Source organism: Triticum aestivum, chromosome 7A (assembly GCF_018294505.1).
Source record: "Triticum aestivum cultivar Chinese Spring chromosome 7A, IWGSC CS RefSeq v2.1, whole genome shotgun sequence".
Taxonomy (NCBI): domain Eukaryota; kingdom Viridiplantae; phylum Streptophyta; class Magnoliopsida; order Poales; family Poaceae; genus Triticum; species Triticum aestivum.
The window spans coordinates 327,774,824-327,794,012 of NC_057812.1; the positions used below are offsets into that span (position 1 = coordinate 327,774,824).

At 44.1% G+C, this 19,189-nt stretch overlaps 1 protein-coding gene across 1 annotated transcript in view; it reads left to right on the forward strand.

Moving 5' to 3' along the window:
- Positions 1-10,137, forward strand: part of LOC123154268 (exocyst complex component SEC8) — a 45,597-nt gene extending 35,460 nt beyond the window's left edge. Inside the window, exons 22-25 of the mRNA XM_044573039.1 lie at positions 9,081-9,182; positions 9,278-9,352; positions 9,444-9,699; positions 9,783-10,137. Of these exons, the coding sequence (XP_044428974.1) occupies positions 9,081-9,182; positions 9,278-9,352; positions 9,444-9,548 (282 nt within the window). The 3' untranslated portion in view covers positions 9,549-9,699; positions 9,783-10,137. The remainder of the gene's footprint in view (positions 1-9,080; positions 9,183-9,277; positions 9,353-9,443; positions 9,700-9,782) is intronic.
- The last annotated feature ends 9,052 nt before the right edge of the window (positions 10,138-19,189 follow it).

The following is a 19,189-nucleotide window of genomic DNA, read 5'->3' on the forward strand; positions in this document are numbered from 1 at the left end:
AGTAGCCGATGTAGAGGGGCCAGCAGCACCGGTGGATGTCGCAAAAGGTGTCGATGTAGAGCGACAACCATAAATATAGTTTGGCGTCTGGAGGAGGACGAGGGAGCCGCCAGATACAGATTCCCTAGACCTAGGCTCTGATACCATGTTAGGAATGCAACTTAGTATTATCAGGAGGCAAAAGCCATCATATATACATGTACAGAGAAGGCCAAAGGCCAGAATGCAAAAGGCCAAAGGCCACCATAAATATAACTCTAACAAGTATGAGTACAACTTTAGTGTTCTTTAGAGCCAATCTATGATTGTTTTTATTATAGAATCTTATTACATAGGGGGGTATTTACTGACTTAAGTAAAACAATCTAAAGATGATGCTTTCAACTAACCGTTATATCCACAAATGGAAATTAGTAAGCGCTTGCGAAAAGTTACCACAATGCCAAATTGTATATAAAAGAGTAAATTGCACTATGAACCCGTGATCAGTTTAGCCCTGCAACTTGCAAAAAGCTAAATTCAACACTGTAAACATGACACAGGGGTACGTCCAAATTTGCCAACAGGCAAGCCATAGGAATGCATATTGTTTATTTATTTTTGACTGGGAACTGTAGGGCAAAAACCCCACAACATATCAAAGGCTTTATTAAGAGGAGTAAACAATTACGAAGGGAGGATTACAAGGGGTAATCAAACTAAAATACAAAAGAGAGAAACAGAAGATCACAAAAGAGGGCCTCAAGGGGGCAGGAAAGAAACCCATCTCAGGAGCTCATCCTTGTAGGCAGCTTTCACTCTGTATTGCATAAGACTGATATCATGAATGAAAACACATCTCCACTTGTTAAACCAGCTCTCTCATGCCTGAAAACCTTAGCATTTCTGACAATCCAGATATTCAGCAGGCAATGAAAACCACTTCAGTGAAGAAGGGCTTCCCAAAACTTCTTCTAGCATTGATAACCAAATCAGCCATGGAGTCACCGGAGGACCAATCAATTTGCATATTGTTTATTTGTTCTTTGCCTGTAGTTAGATCGGCAGATAATACATTCTTCAAAAATAGAACCCTAGTATTGACAGGAATTTGCGCTCAAATAGTCATTATCGGTTGGGTGCTGAGTAGGGATTAATCGGTGAATCAGCCATTTAACTGAATTTATTGGTAACCCATTTATCTAGAGGTTAACCAGGGCCATATCTACATATCATATGCTATATAGCAACATGCAATGTACTAAGGCCCCCTTTGTTTGGGCTACAGATTCCCTAGAATCCCCTGGCTCTATATTCCTGAGAATCAGCTGTCGCTCTTGATTCCTCAGAATCAGAATCTGGCTGTTTGTTTACTCAGTTATTGGTCAGAGGAGCTATAGGTGTTGTGAAATGTCAGTAACGTTCTGGAGTGCCGACGATGATGTTTATATGCAGATTAAAGCACATGTTACATGTTCTGACTCGATAAAGTGAGATTTAGCCAAAAAAATATGGATTTTTTTTTCTAGAATTGTAATGATGGTAGGAATATACCATCCGATATATGAAAATGACACATAACATCCAAAATAAGCAACATCCATCAGTCTTATATACGAAAAATATCATCCAAAATATGGACCAACCATCATAGGCTTGCATACGTACACATATCATCCAAAATACACACTTACCATTGTAGTCTCATCAACTAATATGTGAAACTATACTTGATCTGCCAACAATCCATTAGCAATCGCCTCGCGAGTTGCTTGCATGGTCGCATCATCACCAACCACAATGTTGGAAGCATGGCCTATGGGTAACTTGGCATTTTCAGTAAAATATGCCATTTCATCTTGAACACACCAAATGCAGGCTCAATGACTTTGCGTAGAGACGAATATGCAAAGTTAAATTCCGACACATGGTACTATTGCCCTTTGTATGTAGCTAAACATCCATCACAATTGGGATAGCTGATGTGGAGTGGAACTCCTAAGGCCGATCTTTCACGATTTTGAGGGGGATCCCAAGAAGAACACGAAGAACATGAGAGGGAAAACACTCAAATAGACAAAACTCAATCACATATGTGCTAGATCCACATACACACAGGGGAGATACAAGATCCAAAGTCAACACAAGAGGGTACAAAGGGTAGCTAGTTCATCCCAATCCTTGAAGGAGAGAGGTCTTGAATCCTTGGAGGATCTTCCCACAAGGGGGTCTTGAATCCACTTGGGAGATCTTCTCACATGGAGGCCTTGATCTCCATGGGAGTAGGGGTAAGTGGATGAGCAAAGCTCTATCTCAATGTTGAGCTATCACAATGCTAACCCTAAAACGTAGGTGGTAGCAGCTTCATGGCCTTCCTCCAAGTACTTGATCACAGACAAGGTCTCCGCTTCAGGTAGTAGCCATGTCTCACATGTGGAGGAGTATGTAAGTTCGGAGAGGAGCGAGTTCACGTCGGCTTCGATAGCCCTTGCTCGAGCTCTAGTCATTGGTTCACGTGGTGTCTTGGGAGACGAAGGTAGGTCCATGGGGATGACTGTAGGATGCTCCGCATCATCTCCCCCCTTTCCTTGGAAACGATCCGACCTCGGATCGAAAACCTTATCACCATGGAAGGGAGATAGATCCTTGTATGCATTGTTGTTGTAGCGTGCTAGCACCTTGAAGGGTCTGGCGGCAAAAGGTAGCTTGGACTTGCGCTCGTTCGGGAAACTGTCCTTCTGAAGGTGTATCCACACAAGATCTCCTAGGTTGAATATCATGGGGTGCTTGTTGATGTTGAGCTTGGTCGCGAGTCGTTGTACTTGGCGCTCGATTGCTTGTCGTGTTTCTTCATGCACCTTCTTGAGATAAGTTGCTCGTGCACTCACGTCCATGTTAGTGCGCTCTTGTAGTGGTAGCGATAGAATGTCCGATGAGGATAACAGGTTGAATCCGTAGACGACCTCGAAGGGGACTTGCCAGTAGTAGAATGTCTTGCTCGATTGTAGGCATACTCGGCGATGGGTAAGCATTCCTCCCACTCCTTGATGTTCTTCTTGGTGAACACGCAGAGGAGAGTAGATAGCGTCCGGTTTGTGACCTCCGTTTGGCCGTCGGTTTGCGGATGTTATGCCGATGAGAAGAGTAGTTTGATTCCGAGCTTGGCGCATAGTGTCTTCCAAAAGTAGCTAAGGAACTTGACGTCGCGGTCCGACACAATAGTCTTGGGCACTCCATGCAATCTCAAGATTTCCCTACAAAAGAGATTTGCAACATGTGAAGCATCATCTATCTTGTTGCACGGAACGAAATGTGCCATCTTAGAGAAACGATCCACAACAACAAATACCGAATCTTTTCCATTTTGAGTTCTAGGCAAACCAAGCACAAAATCCATACTAATATCTTCCCATGGGTGATAAGGAATAGGAAGTGGCATATATAGACCATGGGATTGAGCTTTAGACTTAGCTTTGTGACATGTAGAGCATCGGTTGGTGTAGCGTGAGACGTCACAGAACATCTTGGCCCAAATGTAGTTGTTGGAGAGCGTTACGTATGTCTTGTTGCGTCCAAAGTGTACCATAAGTCCTCTGCCGTAAGCCTCTTGCAAAAGCAACAAACGAAGAGAAGACTTGGGTATACAAAGCTTGTTAGCTTGCATTAGATAATCATCCTTGATATAATATCGCTCCCGAGTTTTATGCGGAATAGCAAATGAAGCATCATGCGCATACAAGTCTTTAATGTGCTCAAATCCTATGACATTCAATTCAAGTTGGGTCACAAGCATGCATTTGCGTGAAAGAGCATCCGTCACAACATTTTCCTTACCCTTGATGTACTTGATCACATAAGGAAATGACTCAATGAACTCACTTCATTTGGCATGTCTGCTTATTCAATTTCGTTTGACCCTTAAGGTATTTAAGCGTTTCATAATCCGTATGAAGAACAAATTCATGAGGACGAAGATAATGCTCCCAAATATGCAAGACTCATCAAAGCATACAACTCTTTGTCATAAATGGGATAGTTAAGTTGTGCTCTGGATTTTTCCCCGCTAAAGTATGCTATAGGGCGCTTCTCTTGCATCAACACGCCTCCTATGCCATTACCACTAGCGTCGCAATGCACTTCAAAAGTTTTATCAAAGTTGGGTAAGGCAAGTAATGGAGCATGCGTAAGCAAGTTTTTAAGCTCATGGAATGCAGTGTCTTGGGAAGGACCCCAAACAAATGGTGCATTCTTCTTACTTAATGCGTGCAATGGCGATGCAATAATGCTGAAGTCCTTAACGAATTGACGATAGAAACTGGCTAGACCAAGAAAACTACGCACTTGTTGCAAATTGGTTTGTTGTGGCCAAGTTTTAATTGCGTCAATTTTAGACTCATCAACATGAACACCCTTAGAAGACACAACAAAGCCTAAGAAAATAAGCTTATCAACACCAAAGGCGCATTTTTCCATATTTGCATAATGACACTTGCTTCTAAGAACTTGCAAGACGCCCCTAAGATGTATGACATGATCTTCAAGAGATTGACTAAACACAAGTATATCATCAAAGTATACCACAAACACATATGCCAATATATTTGTGAAGAACATAATGCATCACACGTATAAAAGTGCTAGGCGCTTCGGATAAGCCCATAGGCATGACTAACCATTCATACAAGCCATATTTGGTTTTGAAAGCCGTTTTCCATTCATCACTCTCTTGAATGCGAATTTGATAGTAGCCACATTTAAGATCAATTTTTGAGAAAATGGTGGCTCCACTAAGTTCATCCAGCATATCATCAAGGCGTGGAATGGGGTGTCTATAACGAACGGTGGTAGCATTTATGGGACGACAATCCGAACACATGCGATAACTACCATCTTTCTTAGGCACAAGAATAACCGGAGCGGCACATGGACTTAAGCTCTTGCGTACATACCCATTCTCCATGAGATGTTGGACTTGCCGTCGAATCTCTTTTGTCTCGTCGGGGTTGACGCGGTATGGTGCCTTGTTCGGTAAAGGTGTGCCGGGAATGAGGTCAACGCGGTGTTCGATTCCGCGAGGTGGAGGGAGTCCGGGAGGTAGCTCATCTGGAAACACATCCTTGAATTCCTGCAACAAACGAGACAACACCAAAGGTAGATCCCGTGAAGTATTAGACCTCACCGCTTCATCTTTGCACACAAGTACAAAGTGAAGGACACTCGATGGGCTCTCACTCACATCCCTCATGTCTCTTTTGGTGGCTAAAAGCACTAAGTTTTTCTTGTTGCTCATTGTGTAGGAACTCAATTTTGATTTGTGGCGCTCACTCTCTTTTGGGTGCTTCACCCGCTCACTATTCTCTCCACGATGGATAGATGCTTGCTTGCCGGCGATCACTTGACTTGGCGACATGGGTTGTAGCGCGTACTCCTTGTCCTTCATCTTGAAAGTATAGTGATTGGTTTGCCCATTGTGGATGACGCCGCGGTCGAATTGCCAAGGTCCTCCTAAGAGGAGATGGCACATGGACATAGGAACCACATCACACTCCGAGGTGTCTTCATAGGCCCAATCTTGAATGATACTTGCACGGTGTGCTCCACTTGAATGGTGCCGGAGTCGCTAAGCCACTGGACCTTGTAGGAGCGAGGATGTCTCATCTTTACCAATTGTAGCATGGAATATAGCTCTTCGCTTGCCAAATTGTGGCAACTTCCTCCGTCGATGATGACCTTGATGGAGCGTCTGTAGATGCCTGCTTTGGCGTGGAAGATATGGCAATGTTGGTCTTCGTCTTGTTGGTGTTGAAGTGTCAAGACCTTGAAGACAACAAGAGCGGGGCTCAAGTCATTGTCAGAAAAAGACTTCGTCTTTATCTTCATTCACTTGGCGGTGCATTGTCATGTGCTCAAGTGCTTCCATTTCTTTCACTCATAGAGTCATAGGTGCCGGTCTCATCCATTTGAGTAGGTGATGATGAAGCTTTGGGCTTATAGTTGCTTGTAGTAGGAGGACGACTTGAAGATGTCGAAGGTTTCTTGTAGCTTAACTTGTCACCGTTGCTTGGTGATGCTTTAGTCGAGGGAGAAGGCATCGTAGTCGTTGAAGCTTGATTGTATGAACGGTAGGTCTTGGAGGAATACTTGGCGTACTTGTAGTTCTCTTGCACTTGTCGTTCCGCCTTGGTAGCTTGGTGCACTAGCTCGAGAAGATTTGTGTGTGGTTGGAAATCGGTGATCTTCTTGATAGTGTGGTTGAGTCCATTCAAGAACTGTGCCATAGTTTGCTCCTCATCTTCCGTGACATTGGCTAGTATCATGGCAATCTCCATCTCTTTGTAGTACTCTTCAACGGACTTGGTGCCTTGCTTGAGAAGTTGCAGTTTCTTGAAGAGATCTCTACTATAGTAAGTAGGCACAAAACGCGCTCTGATGACCTTCATTTGATTCCATGTTATGATGGGTGGGTCACCTTTTGCTTCACGCCGCTCAATGACTTGCTCCCACGAAATGAGGACATAATCTTGGAACTCAAGTGAGGCTATGGCGATTTTTTTTTCTCTTAGTCATAATTGTGAAGGCGAAATAACTTGTCGTCCTTCAATGCCCATGAGAGGCAATCTTCGGGGTCGTTGCTACTGGAGAACTTTGGCATGTTGAACTTGAGCTTGTCGTAGCGTTGCTCTTCATTGTGTAGGTGACGATGGTGTTGACGCTCTCGTTTTGGTGGAGGGTCTTGAACTACTTGCTCCTTGTGCTCCGCTTGATTAACTTAACGTTGAGGGCGTGGAATTCTTGAACGGTTCCTCAACTCTTGGCGCTCCTCAAGGCGTGCGGCTTCGTCTTGTCGCTCTCGTCGGAGGGCCTCTTGTTGTTCACGCACACGGCGGTTGCGGTCGTTGACGGCTCGTGTGGCTTCGCGCAGGGCACGTTGAGCTTCTAGGGCTTGTTCCTTACGGTGTTGTCGTTCTTGTTGTAGAGCGTCGCCGTCTTGGTTTTCTTGTTCTTGGCGTTGTGGAACTTGCTCTTGGCGACAATTACGTTCACGCTCCTTAACGCGGTCTTGCAAACCATTGCCATGGAAAGGATTGTCGGAAGCTTGATGATCTTGATGCGCTTGGCGACGAGGCGAACGAACTTGTGGGAGGCTTGCGTCTGAAGATGAATTCGGAGAATGTAGGCTTGAGTGGCGCCGTTATGATGATGATGAAGTTGTAGAAGAACGGTTGACCATCAAGGTGTGGAACTTGTCCATTTGTGATGACAGCTTCTTGTCGAGGTAGTCTCTTGTTCTTGCTTCGGAGTGCCTCAAGTCGCTGGCGTGTTGCTCGACGCGGTCGCTCAAAGCTTCATTAGCTTGATACAAAGCTCTTTGCGCACCAAATAGTTGATTCTTGGTGACGTAGTTGTATGGCTCTTCTTCTTGCTTGTCGAAGAGAGGGTTTGTAGAAGTACTTGGCCTATCCATCTTCTCAAGCAAATATGTTAGTGAAAGAAACGGAAGAACCAGACCAAGTGTACTTTATCCAATGTTGAAGATGGATCAATGATCATCCAATTCGGTATTATGGAAATAGCACAATTGGTAGCGGATCTTGTCAATTCTCACACTTACACAAATAAAGCTTTTGGAGTAGCTTGGTGAGGATGTTGGCACAAAATTTATGCAATTGTTAGTAAGATTCAATAATGTTGAAAGAGATTCACAAATTTGCAAGTGAAACAAGTAACCAACAAGTGCAGCCATCATGTACCTTTTCTGCCTTTGCCTCCTTTGAGATTGCCATAGCATTAGAATCAGTTTCGGACTCTTCACTATGGCTGCCACTTGTGCTCATCTACATAGTCACAAAAGATAACAAAGTAATATGTGCATGTCATGATCAACACGAGCGATAACAAAATAACATTGTTCAACAAGTCTCAAGTGACATAAGGTAAAGGGAAATATAGTTCAACAAGAGTCAAGTGACATAACATAAAGGGAAATATTGTTCAACAAGTCTCAAGTGACATAACGTCAAGGGAAATATTGTTCAACAAGTCTCAAGTGACATAACATAAAGGGAAATATAGTTCAATAAGTCTCAAGCGACATAACATAAAGGGAATATAGTTCAATAAGTCTCAAGCGACATAACATAAAGGAAGGAAATAACACTTCCATGATCACATGTCTAAAGTGTGATCCTAACACCTATTTCGATAGTCTTCATATTGTTAAAGAAGCAACGATTTTCAAACTTAGCAAACAACTTGGTTGCTGTGAAGTACTCATCAGTTCCTTCATCTGCTCCACATGCCACAAGTTCTTCCATTTTCTTTTCAATTTCAATGGCAATACTATTTTGATTGTGGCCAAATTATCACATAGAAAGGCAGATGCAAACCTTGGGTGGAGCTAGAAAAAGGAGGCAGACGGGCAGTAACGCATCTCCACTCTTCAGTAAGAGTAACTGCAACGGAAGTCGGATAGTCGAGCTACCTTGCCATTATTCTTCCGCCACCTGACTCAGGAGGCATTGTATACGATGGGGTCGAACCGTTGCAGCTGGCAGGACAACATCTGGGAAGGTGCTGGAGACCCATGGAACACTCACCAGTCAGTGCAGCCTCTGACTGAAAGACTCAGAAAAGGTCTCGGAGGATCTGCGTTGCGCGTAGAGTTTAGAAGGCACCCAACTCAGTTTCTGGAGCAGCAGTCCAATAAAGTTGGGCTGGCCGGGACACCAGGACAGCGTGGTGCAAAGCCCTCACTCACGGGGCGTGGTGGGAGGAGCAGGTGATCGGATGATCTGGAGCGTTAAATGAGCGGATCGAATGGTTCAGAGCCTCAAAACACTGTGAGAGGATGTAGTTGGCTTAGTTCTTAATTTAATCCTTACCGAAATTTTATAAGAGTTTGTTTAGGCTAAACTTTTGAATAGGTACACTATTAAAAGTGAAACAGGAGTATCGATTTGGATGCATATGCATCTAGATAAAAATTCAAGTTCATATTTTGTACTCACACATCACATAGTGCACATTGAGCAATGCTGCATTCTTCAATTTACTGATATTATTGGGCCCTTTAACATGTGCTGGGCTTTACAATGTGACAGATTGCACGTAGGGATGAAGAAATGGCTCCTTACATCGCAGAATCGAAAAGGAACTATGTATTTGGTGGGATTTCTAGTGTTGCTGCTAATGCATCAATAAAGGTTTGTTCCGAATCACTGCTTATTCTTCTTGTTATAAGCCTCTACTGTCAAAGCAGATTCCAGATATCCTACTTACGGTTGTTCAATTATGAAAGGCACTCGCACTAATGAAGTCCATCAACCTGTTGGGAGTTCAACAAATATGCAGAAACTCGATAGCACTAGAACAGGTAGGACTTTCATTTGCAGCAATAGTTTTTGATAGATCAAGTAGATGGCCGATTCCATAGTCACATGTGTAAATTATTTCTCTCTATGCAGGCACTTGCAGCCATACCTTCCATTGATAGTGAGGCAGTCCAACAGAGATTAGATCGTGTTCGGACATTCTATGAGCTACTAAACCTGCCTTTCGAGGTACACTAATAATAATACCACATATCCATAGTCGTGTTTTTTTTTCCTTTTTTGCGAATATAGTCGTGTTTTTCTTTGAAGCTTTAATCACCCTATTCCTCAATGTGCAGTCTTTGCTTGGGTTCATTGCTGAACAGGAATATTTTTTTTCTGCAAAAGAGTAAGCGTGTCGAATATTTTTCATTTACATTGTCATTGTTTTTGGTTAACCATATTTAGTTTGATGTTACTTTGTTTGTGTAGATACTTGAGCATACTAAAGGTCAATGTACCTGGTAGAGAGATACCAATGGATGCTGAACGACGTATCTCACAGATTTTGAGTCATTAAATTGAATTGGGCAAGATGATTTTAGCTGTAAGTGGTGGCAGATGTCTCACTGTATCTTTCTCGGCTTTCTCTGTAGCTGTAGTTAATTTTGTTATTTCTGTTTGGTTTTTTTCTTTTGATGTCTACAGTGTAGGTAATGTGTTATTTGTTGTCTCATTCACTGTAAATTTGTAGTGCTTTGACTGGAACGCTCATTCTTGATTGTTGTAAATGTGTAATCTTTTGGACGTAATTTTAATAAAATTCTCAGATTCATGTGTTCCGTTATTCAAATTGTTGCCGCCACATAGCACATGGTAAATAGTCACCACAAATGTGCCAATTGTGGCCATGAATTTAAGACCGAATGCGAGCCATGTGCTAGCAAATTGTGGTGAGCCATAGTTTCTAGTTTTAAAGAAAGACACTAAAAGGTACTCCCTCCATTAACAAATACTCCCTCCATTCCAAAATATTTGTCTTTCTAGGCATTTCAAATGGACACAATATACGGATGTATGTAGACATATTTTAGAGTATAGATTCACTCATTTTGCTCCGTATGTAATCACTTGTTGAAATCTCTAGAAAGACAAATGTTTAGGAACGGAGGGAGTATAAGATGTTTTAGATAATTTAATATGGACTATATATTGACTGAAATGAGTAAATAGACGCACTGAAATGTGTATATATACATTCAATTCTGATTTTTTTTTATAACATTGTATATTTGTGATTGAAGGGAGTATCTGATAATTATAAAAGAAAAGAGTAGTAGGTCAAACGTATATTTGTGAATGAAGAGGGTATCTGATGACTCTGAACGAAAATAGTAATAGGTACAGTTGAAAGGTTACAAGTCTCAGGTGACCAGTTAAACATGAATTACATCAAAAATCATATTGGTTAAGTCTTGATACAATGAAAAGACAAGAAGGCGTAAACAACCAGTTAAAATTAAATTACATACAAAAATCATATTGATCGTCTTCTCCGCTGAACATGGAGCAAGGGAAGGACACGCCTACAAAAGTTCTTGTCATACTAGTAAATGCTGAAGTAATGTTAGTTTGGGGCATCATCCCGGAGTGAATTGCAAAAAATATCGATATTGAAGCTTAAGGTTGCAAAAACCACTAATTCCGAGGCTAATTTTTTATAAAAAACACTAGTTGACAGATTTGGCTCATTTGATGACGATTATGACAGGTCAAGCCCACAAAAGCTGACGTGGCGTAACGGCTGACATTTGACGGTGTTTGACGGTGGATTTATACAGATTTACGAGTCCCCGTAATTTCACAAAGACACCCTCACTCAAAAATGAAAAAAGCAATCAGCCCCCGCCTCGTCGTTTGCCTCCTCATCTGTCCTCCACGGAGGTGGCAGCGGCGTGTGCTCGTGGCCGGCGCCGGCACCGGCAGCCGGAGTCCCCACCCTTTGCTATCTCCCCGACACGCGCACCTACACCGTTGTCGTTTCTCACCTCGCCTCCGCAGGGTCTGTCGACCAGGCGCTCGAGGTCTCCGGCTCCCGCCGTCGCTGCGCACGCGGATATGGCGGCCGTCGATGGAGACCACGGTGGTTGTTCCGCAAGCATGACCCGCACGTCGTGCTTGAATGCCGTGACGCGGTCGAATTCTGCGAGGTCCAGGTCACTGAGAGGGACGGGCGCGACGGCGAGGTCCACAGCCATGGCGACGGGCGGTGGCGGCTCGCTTTCCCGGTCGGGTTCCGCCGGATCCGGTGCGTAGGAGGGAGAGGAGGTCGGAGCTGGAACCACGCCTTGCAGCCCTCCCAGGCGGGCGCGTCCTCGCCGGATCCAGTACCGGGCGGGAGCATTGGAGGCCACGGCGGCGGCCAGATGTGGCCGGATCCGGCTTGGGGACGGCGGCGGCCCGATGTGGCGGGGAAATGGCGGCGGCGGCGCACGAGTGATATAGAGGGGAGGAGGTCAGCTGTGGCGTTGCAGCTTCGGTGGCTCGCCGGCCGGACGAGGACGTGCGGGGGCTCCTGGACGGCGGCAGGATCGGGCACCTCTGGGAGTTGGCTGTTTGTTTGTTAGAAGGAGTTTTTTGCAAAAAAAAAGTCTAACGTTAGTCCGAACCGTTATGCCACGTCAGCTTTTGTGGGCGCCACATGTCATAATTGTCATCAAATGAACCAAATCCGTCAATTAGTGTTTTTTGCAAAAAATTAGCCTCGAAATTAGTGGTTTTTGGCACAAAACTGTAGAAGTGTGGTTTCTGCAACCCTAGCCTTCAATGTCGATGTTTTTTGCAATTCACTCCCCCGTGTAGCATACACTTGCAATCTTGAAATAGGACCATGTTTTCGAACAAATCGAAAGAGATCGAAACTGTTGTACCAAAAGACAATCAACTACCTCCTTAATTAAAGTACGAACTACCAATATCCAAAGATAACCTTCATGGCTTATACGTTATTCAGGTAAGTAGTGGTCAGAGAGACCTTATTCTAATGCGTCATTGTTTACCACCACCTCATCGATGCCGCTAGTAAATCAAAACCTAAGGAAAACAATGACCTACTAGAACTAAGACAAATGAAAGGGGCATGTCCCCACTAGACTAGCAACCAATAAGGACGCCAGATGAGAGAAGGAGGGGCATCGAGGCACGACGATGAGAAAACCTTAGTGGCAGCTAGGGTAGGGGCTGACTACGTGTTTCTAGGGGAGAACGAGGACAATGTGTGAGTCATGACTTTTTAACAGTGAACCAAACATATGATTAAGAAACCATCCTAAATTTCGTAGGGTCCCTATGGATGAGCATCTTGCTGCAAATGCATTTTCTTATGATTAAGGATATGTTTATCACATATTATGTTGGTAATTCGTCATGTGTAACTAATGTTGGCTACTTCTAAAAGTTTGGCACATTGATGCGAGGGTGGTACTTTTAGATCTATTTGGGTTCAGATTTGCCCGAACAAAGAGTCATATTAGGTTACAAGTACCAAATAGTTAGTGTGTTCTTGTAGAATCGTGTTGCGAGGAGGGGGGTTGTTATGTGACATGTGTTTTCTAAATAGTGTTAGAGTTATGTTGATGATGCCCTTTGACATTTCACATTCTAGTCTTGTGGCATCCCACTTGTACATAAATAAATGATGGTTTTGGCCTCCCTGTAATATGGGAAACCCTTCCTATCAGTATAATGATCCTTGAATTCTCGTCAAACGCCTTTAGGGTCGTTGATGCAAGCGTTTCCATCCAATGACACTCCCATACTCGAGACTTGCTAACCAACTGCACCTCTTCATCCATTATCTTGGAACCCTAACCACCTATTGATGGCCTTCATACACCAATCTCCTCAACGGTATCATGCTCTATCCACGAAACGCCGAAAAATCCACCGCATGCATATCCGATCTCGTTGTGCCACTAGTCGCTCTGGCCACAGCGAGATCATCATGCACCCTCATCCCATGGCGACATGAAGGAGACGCTCCACAGAAGTCGCAGCCGAAGCGACGAAGCCCACGCAAGAGGACGTCAGGCGCATAAGATCTCTGCTGCCCTGTCCCACCACCGTGCTCCATCTCCCTCGGCTTGCTGCCTGGTGACGAACACATTCAATTCTTTTTTGTTGTGCTCACGCCTTGGTGCTAACCACCATTGCTTCGATCTTGTCAGCGTGTTGCATCGATCCCTCTTGTTCCCGTTGCCAACGTGGTTGGTGGTGGCACCCAGGTTGCGTTGTTGTTGCTATGGTCCAGCGGACGCGTCTTTGGCCGAAGCCTTTATGCTACCCGATAACCGTGTAACTCTCCTAGTCTTTCTCTTCGATGGGAATGTACCTGAATAGATTTCCAATATTTTGGAAGCATACATTTAGCCGTGCATTCACACCAGAAATACATGTAATTGTTTCTCAAAACATATTTTTAGTTTTCTGGAAGCATTTTTTCACTGTGTTTGGAACAGATCTAATTGCTTCTTCCCACATGTAAATACTTCATTTTTTGCCAATGGTGTATCCGTCCTTGCTCTATTTTTGCTTCTTACGCATAAGAACGATGCTTCTATTATCTACTCCCTCCGTCCCAAAATACGTGTCATTTATTTGGTACACCTTTGTACTAAAGTTGTACTAGATCAACGACGATTATTTTGGGACGGAGGGAGCATTACACAATAACCAAATGATGCAACACATCTAAACTTGAACGAAAATTTCTATTGGGTACTGCTCATGCTTTCAACATTAGTGCAATATGTTTCATACACAACAAAATAATGCTTCCAACCTTAGCGCAGTATGCGTCAAATATTCCATATCACCTATGCCTGGGTTTTGCTTTCAACATTGAAGGAACGAACCATGAGTAATTTCAGGGGTAGTTTGTTTACGGGAGCAAATTTCGAAGGTAGCGCAGAGCACTAACTGTGAGTAATTTTCGGGATAGTTAAAGGTTGTCATCAAAGGAGTATTGCTTACCAATAAAGTGGAAACTTACATGTAGCGGCGCCATCCTACGCTCTCCTATCCAACGGTACGGTAGAGCAATGGTCTGATGGAAGCACATGGATTAGTAGTTTGATCGCTATTGGTTTCCCTAAGACTACTGCTACAAAGCGTTTCCCCATAATGTTAAAGGGAGCCGCTAGGGATCAGACTACTGATCCCTTGCTTCTCATCAGACCAGTGCATGACCGTAGGATGAGAAGAATCACCGCCGTCAGATTTGGTAGTACAAATCCCACGTTTGGTGTGTTGGTTTGCTTAATTAATGGATGCTTTCTGTTAGTGAGGGGATTTATGCATTAATCACATCTAATTACTTACCGAAAATAATTGTGATTTGCTTCTAGGAAACAAATATATTTTTATTTTTCCAGATGCATTTTTGTGCAAGGAAACATCACTTTTACATTGCGATGTGCTTCAAATAAACAAATACAAAAAATATATTTTCGTAGATGCATTTTTTCATGGCAAGTTTTTTCTTTGAGAACTTTTTCGTAGCAACTTTGCATAGAAGCATTACTTTTTGTCAATGGAAGCACGCTTTCAGGTTGCAAACATATTATTCAATCATAGAAGCATTACTTTTATCGATGGAAGCACCCTTTCACGTTGCAATGGAAACATATCATTCAACCATGCGATAAAAATCTTTTTATTTTATCCATGGAAGCATTATTTCTATGACATGGAAGACTCTTTTTTAGTTGCTTTGGAAACATTAGTTGGTGTACCAAAAATAATATTCACATTTGATAAAAACATTTGCTTCGCCAATGGAATCGTCTGTGGAAACACAAAACAGAAATATAGAGGGCCTCAAAATTCATATACAAATCATAAACAATTCTTTTTAGAACAACAACAACAACAACAACAACAACACTAATTTCACTTATGCATTGTCAGCTTCGATGCACGTTTTCAATTAACTGATCATATGAAACCTCCGCACCGTCACAAGTTTTTCTTCAACAAGATAGTCTCTTATAAGAAGTAATGCTTGGTCCAGCACACTCAACACTATTAGCATTATGTTGGAAATAAAGACGCGCCTGAATCAAGTGGGAAAAATATTTGTACATGGAAAACATGAGAAAGAAATAATGAAGCTAACCTCAGTAGTGGTTGAAACAAAAAATATTGCCGCACGAAGCAACATGCATGTACAATAATATGACTAAAAGAAGACTCACATGTATTGGTTCAAGCACTCACTTGGTTGAACCAATATCTCTAGACAACAACAGAAGCCCACATGACAATGCTTGAAGCCGAGATTCACTACCATGGAAACATTTATAAGTAAATTTTAGAAGCATCTTGTATATTTTTCATGAAAACACAAATGAGATTCAATGAAGCATACATTAGTAGTGGTTCATACAAAAAAATTGTTGCAAGAAAAATGTATGAACAATAATTTTTTAAAAAGATGCAACATTGTTGTGTCTATAGCACAAACTGATATTGGTTGAAGCAGTCGAGGGGTGATTCAGAAGCATAATTTGCAGGGACCATGAAAATATGATATATACATATTATTAATCTTGAATGAAATCATAGAGCATTGAAAATGAAAGCACATTTTCTAGCCCAAAAAACATAGCTCATTGAGAAAGAAGAATGGAAGGAGAGCCCAAGGAACAGAACAAGTGTTACTTGGAAGCATGGAATTTTGAAATTAGAACATGTCAATATGAAGCATGAAAAGGGTGCTCCGGATGAGGAATTATTGGGTACGATGCATGTGCTATGTCAGTAGGAGCCAACTTAAACTGGAAGCATAAAATTGAAATGGAAATTAAACAACGTAGACACAAACATGTAGATGCATCTTTCTGTCAACTATACTGGAAATTCAACAATAATGGTTGAAGTATTTCAAGGAAAAAACTATCGATATATTTGTAGTATACATTGGAAGCTCCATATATAGGAAGCATGTGAAGGTTGTTATCTCAACAATTCTCAACTTCATTGGAAGCATTGAACTTCCACACTAAAAAGACAACATCGATTGTCGTCAACATAGCTATGGAAGTTAGGGTGATTTGAAAACCAAAAACAACTAAATTGCATGATGATTTAATGACGTAATAATGAATAGAACAATTTCACACCAACAATAGTCAATATGTGAGCATGTGTACCTATGAATATACCACACCCAACACTGACACCTAGTTACAGTGTTGAAATTAAAGATCATCACACGGAGAACAATGTGAACCAAGTAAAAACGATGATGAAATGAGAGAAGATTGATGCACTGACGATACCTTCTATTCTGAGAGGGAGGCTTCAAAGAGAGGAAAAAGGCTGGATGCATCTGTTTGTTCTTCAACCGTCGCATCAAACGTAGAGGAGATGGGTGGGACGTCCCCCTAATGTCGAGATGGCTCACCGGCGAGGTCTCCCTAGGGGCCCATCGTGTGGGAGATGGAGCGGGGGGATCAAATCTGGGGAGAGTGGGTGGATGGTGTGGCCGGTGTTGAGGTGTGAAGGCAGCACGCCGCGTAGTAGATGGCAACTGGCGGCACAACTGGAGAGTACAACAGAGGTGCGATTGACGGCGAGCCCGCTTCTCTTCTTTCTCCTTTTCTTTCTCCTCCAATTAAGCAAAGATATAATATTTTAATTCTTATAGCCTGGTTATGTCACCTTATTGTACATAGCGTGATATGCCGGTGGTTAGCATATGTGTGAAACGGTTTTATCTAAAACCGTGAGACTAAGCTAGAACCAAGGGGTGTTGAGTGGTCTGAGTGGTAGGGTGTTTGCTTCTAAATCAGACTACTGCTACAAAGCGTTTCCCAATGTTAAATTGTTTAGCATCACCATCTCGTGCTATCCATCTGGATCAAACTCGATCGATCCGAGCAGCCGTGCTCGTGGTTCTCCAGCGTCCGGCTGATCTCCCGTTGATGCGCCCTAGCAGCCGCTCCTGCACGCGTCCCCACGTCGCCGCCGGATCTTCCTCCTGGTCAACTCGTCCCAGCAGGCCGTCGCCCTGGTTCGCACGGGCCGCCGACTCTTCCTCTTCAAGCTCGGTCGCTGCAGCCGGATCTTCCACCTGGTCCATCCCAAGCCCGTACCGCAAGCAGGTGCAGCACAGGGCCCCTAAAATTTTTGGGCCCTCAAATTTATCTTAAATAGCAATTGGCCGTATTAATCATGAGAGTAATTAAAAATGAATGTTTAACCTCCTGTGCAACATTCCAACTTCCAACGCCAACCACATCCCACACGATGACACAACGCCAACCATCTGAAGTAACCTTATAATTAGTATTTTGCATATAAAAGGCCTAATTTCAAATTTTGTACTGGGCCCCAGATTCTCAGGTACGGCCCTGGTCCATCCCGCCTCAGCAGGTTGTCGCCCTGTTCACGAGGGCCTCCTGCTGCAACTCGTCCCGTCACCGGCTGCTTCTCTGCTCCGCCCGCTGCCGTGACCACCGGCCTATGCTCCGCCCGCCTTCCGTCGCCGCCGGACCGCCAGCCTCTGCTCCGCCTGCCCTCCGCATATCAGCCACCGACAGCCTGCCGCGGGTCCTCTGCACATCTGCCGCCGGCCCCCATCGACGCGAGTGTCCTCGCTGTCCTAATCAAATCGACTGCTTGTGAGTTGTTCATGTGATCGCGGGCATCTTGTGATCTGCTTCCGACCGGCTCGGCTCATGTGACCAGCCTGGCTCAGCTCTCGTGTCCGGCTCGGCTATGCTCGTTCGGTTGTTGGACTGCTCTCTGACTCGGTTCTGAGGACTAGTTGGCTTGCTCATAAAAAAAGAGAGTGCAATGTCCAGTTCTTCTGATCCTGACAGGGATGCAACCAGGATTGCCGCTGATCTGGTTATAACTAGGGCACTGATCCGCGCCGGTGCGCCGGCCGAACGATTCGGCCGGTCCAATGCCCAGCATCCGATCGCTTCGCCCGGGCCGTTAGATCACGCCCTTCCATCACCCCTTCCTTGCGCGCACGAGCAGCAACGACTCCTTTCATCCCCGTGGTGCTAATCTCGCTCTCGCATGCCTCCCCATCTCGCCCCCGGCGCTAATCTTGCTTGCGCAGGCCTACTTGTATCGCCTCCCCCCCCCTCCTCCCCCGGCGCAGGTCGTTGACTGCTTCTTCTTCCCTCCCAACGCCTTCTAGGACGTCTTCCAGGATCACTAAAAGCTTCATCTGGTGACAAAAAGAGCTTCATCCGACGATGAAAAAAGCTTCATCTAGATAACATGGATGTAGCTTCGTGCATGTATGGTTATAACATTTACTTCTGCCGGTTGCAGCTTTCTAGTCGTAGGTTGAAGCTGCCTGCCATCACCGGCCACAAGTTCACCGTCGTTCGATGCAAACATGCCAGTCCACCCTGCTGAAACATTTTTGTAACCTCTCGTAGCTTTTTCGAAGCACAGGTGTAGCTTCCTGATCTCCACCTGCATCCATTTGTCGTCGCCGGCCACAAAATTGCACAGCCGCCGATTGTAGCAAATATCGACGCTGGTTGTAGCAAAACCTAGCTATGGTTCCAGCTCGCTTGTTGGTTGAAGCAAAAATCAACTATGGTTCTAGATTTTGCGTTGGTTGATTGTATCAAAAAAATGGCTGGTTCCAGCTTCGCTGTCTGCTTCTCGATGATGCAACCATAGGACTAGGAGGAGGGCAGTTCCAGCAAAGGAGGAGGGTGGCGCTCGCCGGAGCAGTGTCGACAGAGCCAGCCTGAGGCATCTTGGGGTGGTTGCTGGCCATGGCGACGACAACGCAAGCAGCCTCGCCGGTCTAGCCTGGTTGTTGGCCATGGCGACGACGACGGAGAGGAAAGAAGCGGTGCAGGCGG